The 19,082-nt window shown below is 45.7% G+C and overlaps 1 protein-coding gene across 1 annotated transcript in view; it reads left to right on the plus strand.

Annotated features, from left to right (window-relative positions):
- ANO2 (anoctamin 2) overlaps positions 1–19,082 on the plus strand; it is a 331,055-nt gene that overhangs the window by 142,450 nt on the left and 169,523 nt on the right. The window contains exon 11 of the mRNA XM_070454162.1: positions 14,214–14,348. Within this exon, the coding sequence (XP_070310263.1) occupies positions 14,214–14,348 (135 nt within the window). The remainder of the gene's footprint in view (positions 1–14,213; positions 14,349–19,082) is intronic.

Below are 19,082 nucleotides of genomic sequence, written 5' to 3' on the forward strand. Positions count from 1 at the left end.
GCTTACTGCTCACCTACTGCCGTGTGGTCAGGTTCCTAACAGGCCATGGATTGGTGCTGGTTCAAGGCCCGAGGGTTGGAGATCCTTGATGTAACCTTTGACTCAGGCCTCAAGTCCTTCTAGGGTTCTGCATTTGTATGCCAATGAAAAGAAGGCACTGGGACCGAGATTGCATCGAAGCTCAAAGGAGCTCCTCATTCTCTAGTCCTAAACTTAAAAGATGCTGATGGAGTCAGGGTGGGGCAAGGTCTACCTGCATGTAGGTTCTTCAGGGAACCAGCCATCTGCTCAGAGAGTCTGGTGCTGCCCCTGCACGCCCCGATTCCTAAAGCGCTTCTGTGTGAGTCACCTGAAGCCTGGGGCCTCTTCTTCCCATTACTTGACCCACAGAGGTGCTCGCGTCCCATGTTCGCCATTCATGCGTTCAACAGGGACTTATCATGTGCTGGGAAAGGGTGGGGCCAGATGGAGAGGAAAAGATACATCAATATAAGTACTGGAGGTGCTTACAGTTGGACTAGAGGGACAAAATATACCAGCCTTAAATCATAAGAGAGCAGTGGAGGCGGAAGGCGTCGCCCCTCCTTGCTGTTTGGCTTGGCCAGTTGTTTCCATCTGTGACCTTCACTGTCTTGTCCAAAGAGTGGTTGAGAGGATTGCATGTGGTGGGATATGTGAAGGGACTTTATATACTCTAAAGTGTAGTGCAGGTTTTCAGTATTTTTTTAAAAAAAAATTATGTATTTGGCTGCATCGTGTCTTCGTTGTGTCACATGAGATCTTTCATTGCTGTGCATGGACTGTGGATGTGGCACGTGGGCTTAGTTGCTCTGAAATATGTGAAAGTCTTAGATGAGGGATGAAGATATATATCTGACCACGGTGCTCATGGCTGGTGCAGAGTCTAAGGAAGGAATGATTTGGTTGGAGGGATGGGCTGGACTTAGGGAAGGAATTTGTTAATGGTCTCCCATAGAGCCTGGGCATGCCTAAGCATCTTTACTTTTAATCAGGCTGGCTCTTGATACCCCAGAAGAACTGGCTGACTGCAGGTTCTGGGGTGTCCCAAAGCTGGTGTTGGTCTGCTGGTGAGTGACACTGGGTCTTGAGATTGTTGGCTGAGGGGTCCAAGGTGTCTTGGAGCTGATGTCAGCCTGCTGGTGGGTGGGACCAGGGCCTAAGGTGTCCCAGAACTAGAGTTGGTCCTCCGGTGAACAGAGTCAGGTCTTGGGCTCTCTGGCTGCCGGGCCTTGGCAATCCCAGGGCTGGTGTTGGCCTGTTGGTGGGCAGGATTAGTGATGGGGCTGGTTCCTGACAGGCTGTGGAATCCAGGGTGTTCCAAAACTTGTCTTGGCCCTCTGATCAGGGGCTGGATCTCAGGCTGACTGAGGGGCCCAAGGTGTTGCTGAGCGGCTGTTGGCATGCTGGTGGGTGGGGGCTGGGGCCCAGGAGGTCTTGGGGCTGGTGCCAGTCTGCTGATGGGTGGCCTGGGTCCTGATAGGGTGGGCTTCAGCCTGTGGTAGTCCTGGGGCTGGTTGGAGAGGCCAGATGCTGGGGCTAGTGCTGGCCCACTGGTGCGTGGACTTAGGTCCTGTAGTCTCTGGCCATGGGGCTTGGAGATCCCAGCACTGCTGTGGGACAACTAATGTGTGAGGCTAGTCCCTGTGGCTGGTTCTGGCCTGCTGGTGGGTGGCTCAGAGCCCAGGGGTGCTGGAGCTGGTGTAAAGTAACTGGTGTGCGGGACCAAAGCCCAGGTGGTCCCGAGGCCAGTGCCAGCTCACTGGTGGGCAGAATCAGGTCCTGGGGACTACATAGCCCTGGGGATCCTGGGGCCTGAACCAGTGTGCTGGTGTGTGGGACTAGGTCCTGGGATACCCGTAAGGCAGAGCTAGGTTATGGGGTGGCTGTAATCTCAGGGGGTCTTAAGGCAGCCAGTTTGATGGTGGGTGGGCGGCGTCCCCACTCAGCTTGTTGCTTGGCTTGGCCTGAGGCTCCCAGTACTGATGCCAGCAGACTGGTTCGGAGGCCAGGTCCTGGCACTAATGAACCAGAGGTGGGATTCCAGAATACCCTTGCCAGCTCTAGGATGCTCGTGATACAAGGAACTCCCCAAATTGGCTGCCGCCAGTGTCTGGGTCCCCAGGATGAGCTCCATCACCTCTTGCCTTTCCAGGAGGCTCTCCAAGATCATCAGGGGGGTGGTCTGACCAGGCTCCTTTCAAATGACTGCTTCTGCCCTGGGTCCCTGAGTGGGTGGGATTTTGTGTGTATCCTATAAGAGTGGAGCCTCTATTTCCCACAGCTCTCTGGCTCTCCTGGAAGTCAGCCCTGAGTGTGTAAGTGTTAGTTGCTCAGTTGTGTCCGACTCTTTGCCACCCCATGGACTGTAGTCCAGCCCTGCTGGCCTTCAAAACCAAACATTCTGGGGGCTTGTCTTCCCCATGCAGGACCCCCAGGCTGGAGGACCTAATGTGGGGCTCAGGTCCCTCACTCCTTAGGAAGAACTTCTGCAGTTGTAATTATCCTCCTGTTTGGCTTCCCTGGTTGCTCAGATGGTAAAGAATCTGCCTGCCATGTGGAAGACCCGAGTTAGAGCCCTGGGTTGGAAATGTCCCCTGGAGGAGGAAACGGCCACCCACTCCAGTATTCTTGCCTGGAGAATTTCATGGACAGAGGAGCCCAGCAGGCTGCAGCCCGTGGAACTGCTAAGAGTCAGACATGACTGAGCGAGTTGGTGTTTTGTTATGCTGTGTCCCGTTTGTAGGTTGCCTACCCAGGGGCTGGGACTTGACTCAAGTGTCTCTGCCTCTCCTAGTCATGTTGGTTTGGTTCCTTCTTTCTCTCTTTAGTTGTTGATGATCTTTCCTGCTAGGTTCTGGCCTTTCTCATCAGTAGCTGCTCTGTGAATTGTTGTAGTTTTATTGTGCTCGTGGGAGCAGGTGAACGCAGAATCTTCCTACTCTGTCATCTTGGCCATGCCATCTGACAATATAACTCAACAAATGAAAAGCCAATGGGGTAAAATGGGATAAAATAGCTCTCCTTCCTGTAAATAGCTCTCCTTCCTTTAGCTCCATTCATTCCTTTTGGTAATGAACATATCTTTATCTGTTGTTATTAGTCGCTCAGTCGTGTCTGACTATTTGTGATCCCGTGGACTATAGCCTGTCAAGCTCCTCTTTCCTTGGGATTTCTCAGGCAAGAATGTTGGAGTGGGTTACCATTTCATTCTCCAGGGGATCTTCCTGACTCAGGGATTGAATTCATGTCTCCTGCATTAACAGGCAGATTCTTACCACTGAGCCACCAGGGAAGCCCATATCTTTATGTATCACATAGTAATCTTGATCAGTTGTATGCAATTTATGAATCTGTGTGAATATCAAATGTACTGAATTCTTTCTTGCGGTTTTTATGCTCTGCATTAACTCAGTATATTTCACTATATTTCAGTGTTCCTTAGGTTTCCATCTTTCTTTCAAGATTGGTTGTGGTTTAAAAAAAATAAACAATATTTAAGAATGAAAGTGAAAACAGTGTAAAATGGCCCGAACTGCTAGGTGATAAATGGCTGGGGGCCAGAGCCTGAGCATGTGTCTCTAGTCACCATGGGACATGTTCTTGGAAGCTCTCAGGCTGCTCATTAATAAATAGAAAACGTCTAAATAATTATTTTATGGATTGCTTCTTTACAAATGGAAATTGGAACGGAGGCCGTTACTGCCTTTTTTGATGTGAATGGGTTTTGTAAACCATTGAGTGGAGAATTCCGCTTTAGCTGATCCTTAGGGTTCCTTTCACAATTTTAGTAAAATATTAGAAAATAAATCATAATACTTTGTAAACTGGGAGGCTCAAGTCTGCATTATCCTCTACTGTGTTACCCAAGAAATACATGTCAGGGTTAAAGTGCAGGCTTGAAATCAGGCTGCTCTGAGTTGGCGCTGGATCCTTTTCTCGTTAGCTGGGTGACCTTACACAAGTTACTCAATTTCTCTGAGCTGTGTTCAGCTCATGCAAAGAAGAGGGGCGGGCCAAGTAGCCACCTCATGAGGTTACTGTCAGGACTTAGCATCCATTAAACAAATGCTTGTTAAGCCACATGCCAGACTCATTTGAGGCACTAAGGGAACAATGGTGAATAGGACCGAAAAAGTCTGCCCTCGTGAAGCTTACATTCTAGCAGCATGTGCATGCATGCTCGTCATTTCCGACTCTTTGCGACCCCATGGACTATAGCTCACCAGGCTCCTCTGTCCGTGGGATTCTCTAGGCAAGAACACTGGAGTGGGTTACGATTTCCTCCTCCAGGGGATTCTCCCAACCGAGGGATCGAACCCATGTCTCCTTGTCTCCTGCATTGGCAGGCGGGTTCTTTACCAGTGAGCCACCTGGGAAGCACAGTCTATCAGTGGAGATGGACAAACACATGAATCAGTTTAGAAAACGCTGTTAAGTCATGTCAAGTGTTATGAAGAGCAGTGCAGCAAGGGCAGAGGTCAGGTGCCCTTTGGGGTGGGGTGAACCCAGGAGGCCTTTCTAAGGAGCTGACGCCAGAGAAGAAACGGAAGAAGTGCTGACGTGAATGTGAAAGTTTGAGGACAGGGTTCCAGCCGCAGTAAAGTTCCTGAGGTGCAAGCTGGTGAGGTGCATTTGAGGGACAGTAACAACTCATGAGGTAGAGCCAAGAAAAAGGGGAACAGCAGGAGAAAACAAAATTGGGTTTGTTCCAGGGGGTCAGGGGCTTGTGACCAGATCCCATAGGACCTAGTAGGTCATGTAAACAAGTTGGGGTCTCATCATGCATGCATGGGGAGGCATGGCTGCTAATCGAGGTCCACCCCTCCTCCACCCCCGGAGGAAAGACACAAAGCAGTAGGAAGATGAGGGTCCAAACATGTCTTAAGTATTTCTCCTGGATTCTGAAGACGGTCCTGTCGAGGCCTTGGTATCTGGAAGCTCGGTTTGTTCCTGTCTTGTTTTTCTTGCTTCAACTTAACTTTCTCAGCTTTGACTTCTCTTCTGCCTGACTTCCCTTTTATAAAATTGTTTTACTTTAGTTTGGCTGCACTGAGTCTTCACCACCGCACTCCAGCTCTTGGTCACATGGCACGGGCTTCCCTTGGTGCAGCACGCAGGCTTAGCTGCGTCAGGTCTTAGCTGCAGCACGTGGGATCTTCCTTGGGTCATGCATGATCTTTTATTGCAGTGCATAGACTCTCTAGTTATGGTGCATGGGCTTAGTTGCTGTGTGGCTTGTAGCATCTTAGTTCTCTGACTTGGGATGGAACCTGAGTCCCCTGCTTTGGAAAGTGGGGTCTTAACCACTGGACCACCAGGCAAATCCCCTGCCTGACTTTTCCACCTGCCACTTGCACCTCCCCTCTCTGTCTGCCCCTGGACTGGGTGCCCTGCACATCTGGTCCCAGGTCCTCTTGGGTCTCTGGTCCCATTTGCCCCTCTGAACACATCTGCTACGTGCCTGTGATGGACAGCATCAGCTCCGCCCATTCTGGCTTTGGTCCTGCATCCTGCCATCCTGGCCCCACAGTTTCCCTCACTCCGTAGACTGCTTTTTATTTGGAAACCTTTTAAATAAGAGGACTTAGCAAGGGAGAGGGAGGCACTTGATAGGAGTGGCTCAGGAGAGCATTAAAGACCCCAGGCGCTCTGGTTCCCAAAAGTCCTTTTTCCCCGCTGGGACTTCTGGGCAGCTCCCATCCCATTGGCCGGCATCTGTGTTGTCTCCTAATGTCGGGATTGGAGCCAAGCCCCATTTTCTCAGCCACCGTGAGCCCAGCCCCTTTTCACTGGACTTTTTGGATTTCCCTCATATAAGCAAAATTTCCTTTCCAGAAGGGGCCCTTTCTTTGACCTCCCTGGGAAGGCTAAGAACTCAGAGTCTTCTGGCGTCGGATTGTTGATCAGAGGAGCCAGCCATGGTGTCTGTCCGCCTGTGCCTGGCAGAGGGGTTGGCAGCCTGGCTCCTGCTCTTGGCTTTGGCAGAAGGGTGATGATCTGACTGTTCTTCCCAACCTGGGGTCCCGCACACAGGGCTGGGTTCAGGCTAACGATGAGAAGGCAGATTAATGGAGAGTCCGGGGAAAACCAGTCATCCTGTGACTGGTAGGGAGGGTCCTTTCTCATGGACATGTCTGTACTCACAGGAGAGAAGGGCCACGTGCTTGAAGTCCTGAGGAAAGAAACCCATCAACACCAGTTTCAAATAAATATCAACTATGTCTGCGAAAGCGCAAGTGTTAGTCACTTGGTCGTGTCTGACTCTTTGCGACCCCCTGGACGGTAGCCCGCCAGGCTCCTCTGTCCATGGGATTCTCCAGAGAAGAATACTGGAGTGGGTTGCTATTCCCTTCTCCGGGGCATCTTCCCAACCCAGGGATTGTACTTGGGTGTCCTGCATTGAGCCACCAGGGAAGCCCCATTTAAACCAAAGAGAAGGTGACCGGAAGGACCCCGACACCTTCAACTGTTTTGCACCTCTGAATCCAATCTTAACACTGATTTTTAACTCACCTTGTAAGGTTTTGTGAGCATGAAATGAGATGCTGTCAAGCACTTAATTTAGGGCTTGACCCGTGGTCCCCGACACGTGAATGTCGCTTCCCTTGCTCTCCTGACCCCTTATCAACCATGTTATCTCCAGGCCGAGGTATAGGAGAGGACGCTGGCAATTCAGGAGGCAACATTATGCCAGCCTCGTCTCTGGGTTTCAGCTGGGAGAGGCTTTCACTGGCTGCCTGGCTGCTTCTGTAGTCAGAAATTCTAGGCTGACTTCCAGAGAGTCAGCCATGGTGAACTTTAATTAAAGGCTCAGAAATTCTTTCCGGAGTCCCTGCACCTGCCCATAATCCTGCTCAGGGTACCTGAACCTGTGTGCCTTTAATCCACCTGAAGGGGCAGGGAAAGCCTGACCCCTTTCTGTCAGACCAGGAAGGAGGGTGCCCCACCGCTGCTGTGTGAGATGATGTGGGCTTGGCAGGAGCTGAGAGCAGTAAGCTACATCTCCAGCTAGCATGGCTACCCCCTTCCCCCGTCCCCCCGATACCCATCTCCTGCCCCAGCCTGATCTCCTGAGGATGGTGCCCGTCATCATGTGGCCTAGGTCACCACCTTGTGGACCCTGCCGAGTGCTGACCTTGGTCTCGGGCTGGTTACCTTGGTCTGGAAGCCGTGTCTTTGGTTGGCCTTCTGAGCTGCCCTCAGATGACAGCTCCCCTTTCAGGGCTGCTGGACAGTCTGAGCCTGAATGATGATGCTTGCCTGATGTGGGTTACTTGCTGTCTGGCTTGAAGGCAAGAGAACGGGTAAGATGCCCTCCGGGGAGTCTGTTGGCCTGCGGGTTATAGGGCATGTGGTATCTTGAGCCATTTCAAAGCCAAAGTATAACATACAGACAGAAGGATATATGCACAAAAAAATATACAACTCTTTGAATTTTTGAAAACTGAATACACCTTTACACCCATTACCCAGATCAAGGAAGAACATTATAGTAAGTCCCCTACATATGAACCTTCAAGATGCAAACTCTCAAACATGCGAAAGTGCTTTCACATGTCCATCGACATCAGGCGTGAGTGAGCTGGCAGCTTGCCCTCCATCTCCTGTTGTTGACGAGCCTTCAGCTCCAGTACTTCCCACCTCCTCTCCCTCCCCGGATCAGTAACTCTCCTTGCCTGGCCACTCGATGCCAGCTCCTGTGTGCCTGCTATGGTGCTGTCCTATTTTCAAGGTACTGTACCGTGAGATTAAAAATGTCTTCTTTACTTTTTGTGTCTGTTTTTTATGTGCTATTTGTGTGAAAAGTACTATAAATCTATTACAGTGCAGCACTCTATAGTTGATTGTGTTAGTTGGGTACCTAGGCTAAATATTTGGACTTAGGAAAAGGGCTCTCGGAACAGAACTCATTGGTATGTAGGGAACTTACTGTATTAACACCCGAAGTCCCCCCACCCTCACCCGTTTCCCCTGTAGTCGCTGCCTTCCTCGGGCTAATAACCATCTGTATTTAACACAGTTATTTTGCTTTTGAACTTTAAAGACATAGGGTTATACAGTGTAATAATTTTTGTGTACCTGTCCTCTTCTGTTCAGAGGGTGTGTGGTGTTGTCCCCATTGTTGTATGCTCTTATATTTTGTCCATTCTCCTTGTTGTATAATATTCTTTTGGGCAAATGTGTCAGAACATATTTATCCATTCTCTTGCTTAGGGCCATCTGGGTAGTTCCCAGTTTGGGGGGTATTATAAACAGTACTGGGCTTCCCAGGTGGCGCTAGTGGTAAAGAACCCACCTGCCAATGCAGACATAAGAGATGCTGGTTCGATCCCTGGGTCAGGAAGATCCCCTGGAGAAGGAAGTGGCAACCCACTCCAGTATTCTTGCCTGGAGAATCTCATGGACAGAGGAGCCTGGCAGGCTACAGTCCATGGGGTCACAAAGAGTCAGACACAACTGAAGCAACTTAGCACACACGTACACACGCACACATATTCGAATCACTTTGCTATACACCTGAAACTAAAACAACATTGTAAATCAGCTATACTTCAATAAAAACAATTCTGGATGAACTTAAAAAGAACTTTCTTATTTTATTATAGCACCAAATATTCAATGCTATAAATTTCTAAGTATTACTGGCATTCTAAGTGTAATGGCATCCCACAAATTTTGATATGTGTGTTTTTATTTTCACTCAGTCAAAAATATTTTCTCATTTCCTTTGTGATTGCTTCTTTGACCCCTGGGTTACGTAGAAAGATATTGTTTAATTTCCAAATATTTGGGGATTTTTCCAGACATCTTTCTGCTGTTTAATTTAGTTGTGGTCATGGTAAAACATTTTTACTGTTTCATTTTTAAAAAATTGGTTAGATTTGCTTCAGGATTCAAAACATGGTCTATCTTGGTGACTATGTAGTACAAAGAATGTGTTTTCTGTTGTTTGATGGTGTGTTACATAGACATCAATTCAGTCAAGTTGGTTTGAAGTGACTGTTGTATCCTTATTGCTTTTTTTTGTACTTGTTCTGTCAACTACTAAAAAGAAGTGTTGAAGCCCCTTATTTATACAGGAGGATATATGTATTTATCCTTCTAAGTTCAATTCTATCAGTTTTTTTGTTCTTCAGTTTTTGTTATTATAGACCATTTTTCAAGTTGTTCTGGAATTTGTTACAATATTGCTTCTGTTTTTTTGTTTTGGGTTTTTGGCTGAGAGGCATAGGGAATCTTAGCTCCCTGAGCAAAGATTGAATCTGCAGCCCCTGCATTGAAAGGTGAAGTCTTAACCACTGGACTGCCAGGGAAATCCTTTGTTTTATCAGTTTTAATTGCGTGTATTTTGATGTATGCATTTGACATAGGTATTTTACTGTATGCATCAATATTTAGGATTATTTGGTCTTCTTAATGAATTGATCACTTTATGATTATTTGGTCATCCCTTTTATACCTCAGCCTTCTTTTCATTAGTATTGGCATGGTATGTCTTTTTCCATTCCTTCGCTTTCATCCTGTAAATGCCTTTATATTTCATGTGGGTTTCTTATACATTTATATTTAATGTAATCATTTATGTATTTGTATTTTAAATCTACCATATCACTATTTGTTTCTACTTGTTCTGTCTGTTCTTTGTTCCTGTTTTTCCTCTTCTCATGCCCTCTTTTGAAATCTTTTCATTCCACTTTATCTCCAGTATCAGCCATTTAAAAAACTTAGTGCTTGCTCCAGGGTTTACAAAATACATTAATGTATCATATTTTGCTTTCAAATAATATTATACTACTTCACATAGAGCATAAGAACCTTACAACAGCATACCTCAGTCTCCTCCCTCCATTTCCTCCTTCCTAGATTTTGTGCTACTACTGCATACATTTCACTTTAATGTCTATTGTGAACACCACAATATGTTGTAACTGGTTTTGTTCTCTGCCAGTGTTTCTCAAACTTTTTTCCCCATTGTTTCTTTCCTAAGGCACTTTGTAGCCATTATTTTTTTTTTCCTGAATTTCCTCTTCACAGTTAAAACACTACAGATGTACTATACATCAGTTTATGTTCTTTGGCCTTCTGGAAGCCTTAAAAATAACTGTAATAACTAAGATAGTTTTCGGCTTCCAAAGAACTAATTTTGTTCCCTTGGGGACAGTTTTGCCCCCATTGAGAATGATATTTTAGACAGTGAATTACCTTTTAAAAAGATAAAAAATAAGAAAAATGTCTTTATATTTACCATTATTTTTTACTATTTCTGGTACTCTCACATGAAAGATCTGTATATCTAGATTTTTAACTAAAGAACTTCCTTTCACATTTCTGGTTGTTCAGGTCTGTTGGCAGTGAATTCCCTCAGCTTTTGCTTGCTGAAATAGTTTTTATTTTGTCTCATTTTTGAAAGCCACTTTCTTTCTGTATAGTATTCTGGATTGACTGTTTTTTTTTCATTTCATACTTTAAAGTTGCCACTTTCTTATCTTATGGCTTGCATAATTTCTGCCAAGAAATTGTGTATAAATCGCACCTTCGTTCCTTTGTACCTAATACCCTCCTTTCCTCGTTCCTCCCACCCCTACCACTGCAGCATTCTTCCCTCCTGGCTCAGCAGGAAAGAATCTGCCTGCAATGCAGGAGCCACAGGATACATGGGTTCAGTCCCTGGGTCAGGAAGATCCCCTGGAGGAGGGCATGGCAACCCACTCCAGTATTCTTGCCTGGAGAATCTCCATGGACAGAGGAGCCTGGTGGGCTACAATCTGTAGGGTTGCAAAGAGTTGGACATGACAGAAGCTACTTAGCACGCATGCACTACCTCTCCAACTTAAAGGTTTCTTTCTTCCTATCTTTGCTTTTCAGAAGTTTGATTATGATGTGTCTAAGTGTGTGAGATTTTATTTTTACTTTTTGACCTGTTCTGCTTGGGGTTCCTTAGAATTCTTAGATCTGTTTTGTTATTTTTGATTAATTTTGGAAAATTCTTAATCATAATCCATGGAGATATTCCTTCTGTCCTGTTTCTCTTACTCCTCTGGGACTTCAGTTACATGTATGATACCTTCTTTGATACTGCCTGTAGCCCTTGATCGACAGATTCTATTTTCTTCTTTATTCTTTGTATCTTAGTTTAGATAGTGTTCATTGACTTGTATGCAAGTTTATTGAGCCTTTCCTCAGCTGCATTCAGTCACCTGCTAAGACATTCTAATGAAGACATTTTTCATATTCGATAAAATATTTTTGCTCTAGTATTTCCATGTTACACTCTTGCGTTTCTGTCTCTCTGTGGAAATTCCCAATTTTCTGTTTTGTATTAGATTCTTCCTTAATGTATTATTGTAATTACTTTAAAGTTCCTGTATGGGACATCCCTGGTGATCCAGTGGTTAAGAGTTCACCTTCCCTTGCAGGGGGTGTGGGTTCAATCTCTGGTTGGGGACTTAAGATCCCACAGCTTTCATGGCTAAAAAATCAAAACATACAACAGAAGCAATATTGTCACAAATACAATAAAGCTTTAAACTTAACTTAAAAATGGTTCACATCAAAAAAAAAAAAAAAAGAGAGAGAGAGAGAACAACCCCTGTATGATAATTGTGGCATCTAGATCAACTTTGGTTTTATTGATTTCCTCATTTCTTAACCGTTAACTTTTTATGTTTCTCAAGCTTTTTTTTTTTTTTTAAACATTCATCTATTTTTATTTATTTGGCTGCTCCAGCTCTTAGTTGCAGCATGTGTGCTCTAGTTCCCTGACCAGGGATCGAACCCAAGCCCTCTGCATTGGGAGTGTGAAGACTTAATGGCAGAACCACCAGGGAAGTCCTGCTCAAGATTTTTTTTTCCTCAATTCCGAACACTGTGTTTGAAAGGACAGTGGAGACTAAGTAAATGGTATTTTTGCCCGGAAACAGGCTTCTGCCTCTCTGTGAGGCCTTTAGTGGGGGAGCGGGGTCGGTCTGTCAGAGGTGGAGGTGGCTTTGGGTGCCGTTGTTGCTTGAGTCACTCGTGCACCACGGACTTCAAATTCCTTGGTGGTGGGATGCTGTGACTGTGCTTCCTGGCGGTTGTTGTTGGTGTTCAGTCACCAAGTCGTGTCCGACTCTCTGCGACCCCGTGAACTGCAGCATGCCAGCCTCCCTGTCCTTCACTATCTCCCTGAGTTTGCTCCAAGTCATGTCCATTGAGTCAGTGATGCTATCTAACCACCTCATCCTCTGTCGCCCCCTTCTCCTCTTGCCCTCAATCTTTCTCAGCACGAGTCAGGTCTTTTCCAGTGGGTTGGCTCTTCATATCAGGTGGCCAGAGTATTGGAGCTTCAACTTCAGCATCAGCCCTTCTAATGAAATAGTTAGGGTTGATTTCCCTTAGGATTTACTGGTTGGATCTCCTTGCTGTCCAAGGGACTCTCAAGAGTCTTCTCCGGCATCCCAGTTTGAAAGCATCAGTTCTTTGGCGCTCAGCCTTCTTTATGGTCCAACTCTCACATCTATTGTAGGGCACTGGAAATTGGTCCTCATGCTTCCCTTTCAGCCCTTTGCCCCATGGGGGGGTCTCTCTCCTGCCCTCCCCCAGCATCAGACTGCGGATTTTTGTTACCCTCTGCTTGAGGCTTTTGGTTTAAAAGAAAGATGGTTCAGGGAGATGGGTGAGCTTTCTTGCCTGTGTGCATCTAGGGGGCTCTCTCTGGCTCCTGTGTTGTCTACAGTCCTTCTCATGAGAAGCCTGCTGGTCTTCCCATGGATCTTGTGAATGAGTACAAGCTCCTCTTGAGTCTGGAGTGCCCAGTTATTCAGTCTGTATGCTGACCTTTGCTCATCTTCCAGTGTCTTAAAAACTTTTAGCTGTTTCTTCTTACTCACTTTTATGGTGACTGCCTTTTTGTCTCATGCCAACAAAACTGTTGTGAGTCCATTTTTCCTCGGAGGAGCTGGTCATTTTAAAAAAAGTGTGGCTCATCTGATTACCTTGCAACTTCTACTGTCTGATGGGCTCATGAAAAGTTTGATTCACAGGTTTTCTAGCTTTCTTTTATTGTTAGGATGAAACCTACATTTCCTGGCAGTTGTCTACATCCTAAGTGGAAGCAGTGCTCTGGTGGTCGATTAATAAGTTTTATTTGTTCTCCTTACTCTCTAGTCTTTATACCAAAAGGTGAGCTGAGCTCCTCTTTCCCTCTGTGTTTTATGTCAGAGGCTCCTGAGAAATAAAATATACTTCTTCTCTGTGGATTGTGTTTTTCTCATCGAGCATCCATAATCAATACTCATCTAAGGGAAAACCCCTTTTTAGAGACTGAATGTGGTCATTTATTAACCGTATGATCTGGGGAACAAAAGGATATGGATGGTACCTTTTCTTTTGAAAAGAAACCACTTTTTATTATAAAAAGGAATTCATGAAAAAATAGAGTTTAAAATGCAGAAACATAAAAAAATAAAGCAATAGAAACCACCCATCTGCTAAAGAAACCATGACCTGTATTTTATCTAATTTCTTCTAGTTCTTTTTCTATGACTGTATTTATATTGGTTTGTATACATCAGCGTGTGTGTGTGTGTGTGTGTGTGTGTGTGTTAGTTGCTCAGTCATATTTGACTCTTTGTGACCCCCATGGACTGAAGGCCACTAGGCTCCCCTGTCCTTGGAATTCTCCAGGCAAGAATACTGGAGTGGGTTGCCATGCCCTTCTCCAGAGGATCTTCCCAACCTAGGGATCGAACCCAGGTCTCCTTCATTGCGAGCAGATTCTTTACCGTCTGAACCACCAGGGAAGCCCATACATCAGTGTGTATGCCCCCAAATTTGTGTGTTTTATTTAAATCGTCAAAACGGTGTGTTTTTCTGTGGGTTGAGTGCTATGGCACTCATGAAATGCTAATATGTTATTCACGTGTGTCTGGTAAAGATGCCACGATTTATGGCATATTCTCAGTTTGCCGTTAGGGCTGGATTCCTTCTTGCAACTTCTTTCCACAAACAGGTGTGCATATGTGATTCTAATGGAATGCGATTCATTTCAGAAAACACCAATTGTTGATTCCCTGTGCTGAGGTCCCCCCACCTTCCCCAGATAACTTCCGTCCCTTTCCATTTGTGCCGCCCCATCGTCAGGTTTATAGCAAACAGAGAGAAGGAAAGTCTATGATCTTCTTAACGTATGTTTCATTTTCTTCTTTTTCCAGAAAGTATTTTGGAGAAAAGATTGGACTATATTTTGCCTGGCTGGGATTATATACATCCTTCCTCATCCCGTCGTCTGTCATTGGGATCATCGTGTTTCTTTATGGATGTGCAACCATAGAAGAAGATATTCCCAGGTGAGCTGATTTTAAAGGCAAAGGCTCAGTTCCCACATGTCAGTCGTTCAGAGTGTCATCCCAGTTGCAAGGACATCGTACATTTCACACGAATCCTTCCAGAACCCCACCCTGTGTCCTCCTTCCCACTTCCCTTCCTTCTCCCCTGAGAGAGCGGGGAGCATCGGATTCTGAGAACGGCTCAGAGTCACGCTGAGTGTGGCCACTTCCTTTCCTGGTCAAACTCTTCTCCAGGACCAGGGCCTGATTGGGCAGGTAGAAGATAACTGGTGAGAAAAGAAACTATGCCTGGTAAAAGTTTTTTTCCCCTCAATTTTGTGGCATTTTTCTCTCATTTCCCATATATACCAAGTGTCGAGTGGTATTGGGTAGGGATGGCATCTGTGTGGTCAGCTACTGCTGTAATAAAATGCTATGAGCTGAGGACAACTCAGCCCTGGCTCTGGGAGTCAGAGGCTGCAGGAGGTGACAGGGGGCTCTTGAAGATCCAAGAGATGGAACAAAGGCTGGTCCTGATGAGGAATAGAGATCCTACAAAAAAACAGACACTCAACAAAAGAACATCCTTTAGGGTGGACTGTTTTACATATTAGCTGTGAAGCGGGGTACCTTGCTCCCTGACTTTCCATTTCCTCGGCTGTCAAATGGCAATACTAACACCTGCCTCATGGTGGTATCCTGAGGATTAAAGGAGACAGTGTCTGGCACCCAGCAAAGTATTCATAAACAATTCTTGAATGAACCAACATAGGCAGAAATAGAGTACAGGGGACAGAAGAGACACTTAGCCAATGTTTAGAATTTAAAGCTCTTGGCACCTCCAGAACTGTCCTGGCAAACTGAAGCGTCATTTGTGTATTTTAATACTCTTGCAGTTGTAAGTGATAGAAATGCATGGAAACTAGCTTAAGCAAAAACAGGAATTTATCCTCGGGGTTCGGTGGGGAGGCCTCAGTGGATCCAGTGGCTGGCACGTGGTTTGCCCAAAGGACCGTGGAAATAGGGATTCCTTCTATTTACTGGCTGTCTCTGATTCTTTCAAGTATTTCTTGTTTCACTACAGAGTTTCTCCATAGGATATGAATGTTGCTGCTAGTAGCTCACGGGGTGTCACATTTTAAGAGCTTTATATGTGATTGATTCCAAGTGAAAAAGTCCTGTCGACTCCTTTTGGCCTAAGTGGAGGCTGTTGACCAGCCAATCATGCCTGGGGGTGTTGGAGGGGGGCAGGGTGACACTGTGCCGCAAGGATTCTCCTTCAATAGCCTGCGGGTGGGGGCACTGGGCAGCCTGCAGGTGTCCACTGCAGTGGGGGGTGGTGATGGGGAAGTCAGGACCATCCTGAAGAAACGGGGAGAGCTGGGCTGTTTGAGGATAGCATGATAAGTGGTAAGAACCAGGTGGCTCTGGCCTCTGTGTCACTCTATAGAAAAGCTCTTGTGAATTAGTGAAACTGGCGATGACATGTATGTAGTTAGAATAAAGCTAAATACCTTGGTATAAGCACAGGATTTGAATATTTTTTTGTGTATAGAACCCTGTCATCGTCCATCCAGGATTCTTGACTGGAGTTCTGGGACCTTTGAGCTATGTTTTCAGGGCTCTGTCATCCACAGCATAAAGGAAGAAGTGTGTGTGTGTGTGTGTGTGTGTGTGTGTGCGCACACACGTGCTCAGTCATATCTGACTCTTTGCCACCCCATGGACTGTAACCCAGCAGACTCCTCTGTCCATGGAATTCTCCAGGCAAGAATACTGGAGTGGGTTGCCATTTCCTACTCCAGGGAATCTTTCTGACCCAGGGATGAAACCCATATCTCCTGCATTGGCAGGCAGATTCTTTACCACTGTGGTACCACAAGTGGTGTGGTACCACAAGTGGTGACTTGGGGAGTCCAAAGGAAGAAGGAATACACACTGCATTCCTAGTGTGAGTTGTTCCAGTGCTGGATGATTTTTATGTGCTGTGTCTTCAGTCTTGAAGCGATCAATGTTGTCAGCGATAGGTGTTCTTATTCTCACCTCAGAGAGATGGAGACATGGTCTCCATGGAGAGGCAGGGTCACCTAACTTCTCCAGCTTCAGCAAGTAATAGTTGTCAGGGTTGGGATTTTTTTTAATTTGCCCCTGGTTCTAACCCAGATCAGTGAAATCACACTGATGTTTTATTTATTTATTTTTCACCCATGCCCCTCGGCATGTGGAATCTTAGTTCCTCGATCAGGGATCGAACCCTCAGCCCCTGTAGTGGAAGTGTGGAGTCTCAACCACTGAACTGCCAGGGAAGTCCACCATGGTTGAGATTTGACCTCTGTTGCCTCCTGGCTTTTCAGGTGACTCAGTGGTACAGAACCCGCCTGCCAATGCAGGAGACTCAAGAAATGCAATTTCATCTCTGGATCAGGAAGATCCCCTGGAGTAGGAAATGGTTACATACTCCAGTGTTCTTGCCTGAGAAATCCCATGGACAGAGGAGCCTGGCGGGCTACAGTCCATGGGGTTGAAAAGAGTCGGACGTGATTAAGCAACTGAGCATGCAGGCACATGCCTCCTGCTCCAAAGTTTGCTTTCCCCAGTAATCTGTGGCATCTTCCCCAGGGTTCTGACCCTCCTTGGTAGCCCAGGAGCTCCACGGCCCTTCCTGGTGCCTTCTTAGAGAACACAGCTCTGTTGCCCCATTATGATTGTTGGAGCTTGGGCTCTCAGGTTGATCCAGACTGGAGGACTCGTCCCCTGCACTGAGGACCAACAGTGTGGCGGGTAGGGAGTCCATGTGCTGGTTGACCAGGACTTGGGACTTGTGCCCTGGTTCCCCACATGGGAACGCATGTGATAGTGGCCATGGCAGCTGGAAGGGACCATGGTCTACACATGCTGCAAAGGCATGCACCTGCGCACACGTGTGGGCTCTCGTATGTGTGTAGGTGTACATGCTTGTACAATGAGATCATCGTCATTGCAGATACATCACAATGCCTGTCAAGTGTGTGATGTTTTATAAACTATGGATAGCAGTCCACTAGTGGATTGTAGAATCAATTTAATGGTTATCTTTTAAATGAACTAGAATAAGGGTCTTCCCTGGTGATCCAGTGGCTCAGACTCCAGTCTCCCAATACAGGGGGACTGGATTTGATCCCTGACTTGGGAACTAGGTCCTACATGTTCCAAGTAAGAGTTCAAATATGGCAACTAAAAAATCCTGTGTGCCACAACTGTGACCTGGTGCAGCCAAGTAAATAAATAAGTAGTTTTAAAAATGCAGTAGAATAAGACTAAAGGAAATCAACCCTGAATATTCATTGGAAGGACTGATGCTGAAGCTGAAGTTCCAGTACTTTGGCCACCTGATGTGAAGAGCTGATTCGCTGGGAAAGACTCTGGTGCTGGGAAAGATTGAGAGCAGGAGGAGAAGGGGGTGACAAAGGATCAGATGGTTGGGTGGCGTCGTCGACTCAATGGACATGAGTTTGGCAAACTCCGGGAGTTAGTGAGGGACAGGGAAGCCTGGAGTGATACAGTCTGCGGAGTCACAGAGTTGCCAGATATGACTGAGTGGCCAAACAACGAAGAATAAGATAAGATAGAGTAGAATGAAATATAATTTTAGCATTCATCATGAGAAGGAAGTATCAGAATTGTTTCGTGACATTTAATTTAGTGATATAAGTGTGTTTATGGATAGAGTATATGTCTATATTTGCATAGTGTGGTCTGTTGTAAAATTTCTTGAACTTTTTTAACTTTCCAAAATGAAAATGTGTAAAATTGGCTGCTGTAAAATTTGAAATTTTGATTCTCAGTTTTTCATACTCAGAATAAGGTATGGCCAACCAGGAAGGCGTAAATAGAAAAAGTCAAGCATATTATGTAGTTTTTGAGAACTGCTCCTCAGTCATAATTGTATATCTATCAAAAGTCCAAGCTCTATGCCCGATGAACACTCACAAACAATCGATACCACTCCTTGTCAATAAAAGAACAGCCTCTAAATCCCAATACAGAATCCAGACAAATTCGTACCCTTCGAGGATTTGTGTCTATCAGTCACTCTTTGTTGTTTTGTTGTTCAGTTGCCAAGTCATGTCCGATTCTTTGTGGACCCATGAACTGCAGGACTCCAGGCCACTGTCCTCCCAGCCACTCCTGAAAGATAAACTTTCACCCTTCCTGGGATTATTTTAAAGGTCTCCACTTTGGGCATCAGGCCTGGAATTTAGTATCGGTGTATCACTTTTTAAAAAAGTGTTTTGTTTTAAAAACCATACAGATTCACTGGAAGCAGTAAAGATAGTGCAGAGGGGCCCAATGTACCCTTCATCCAGTTTCCCCCAATGATTATGTCTTATAAAGCCACATCCAGCATCAAAACCAGAAAAGTTACATTGCGTGAAACTTTAAATGGTACCTTTTATCGCCAATAACTTTGATATGTGAGTCACATGCTTCACTTAATAGTATTTCCATATGTGCGTGATATGTCTAGAGAACCTTCATCTGCTTAGCAAGGGGTTGGTACCGTTTGTTCTCCATTTGCTAACATGCATGGGAAAGGCTGGAGCTTTTTTTTTTTTTAAGGTGATTAATCTAAACCACATTTAAAAAAAACTGGTTACTTTAGAGCTGAGATCTTAATAGCAGATGTTCTGTCTGAATTTCTTGAATAATTGCCTCCCTTTGTGGCTAGTAGAGCCCTGTATGTCACTGGACTTGTGAGCGGTGGGTCACTCATTG

This window comes from Odocoileus virginianus, chromosome 23 (genome assembly GCF_023699985.2).
Source record: "Odocoileus virginianus isolate 20LAN1187 ecotype Illinois chromosome 23, Ovbor_1.2, whole genome shotgun sequence".
Classification (NCBI taxonomy): Eukaryota; Metazoa; Chordata; class Mammalia; order Artiodactyla; family Cervidae; genus Odocoileus; species Odocoileus virginianus.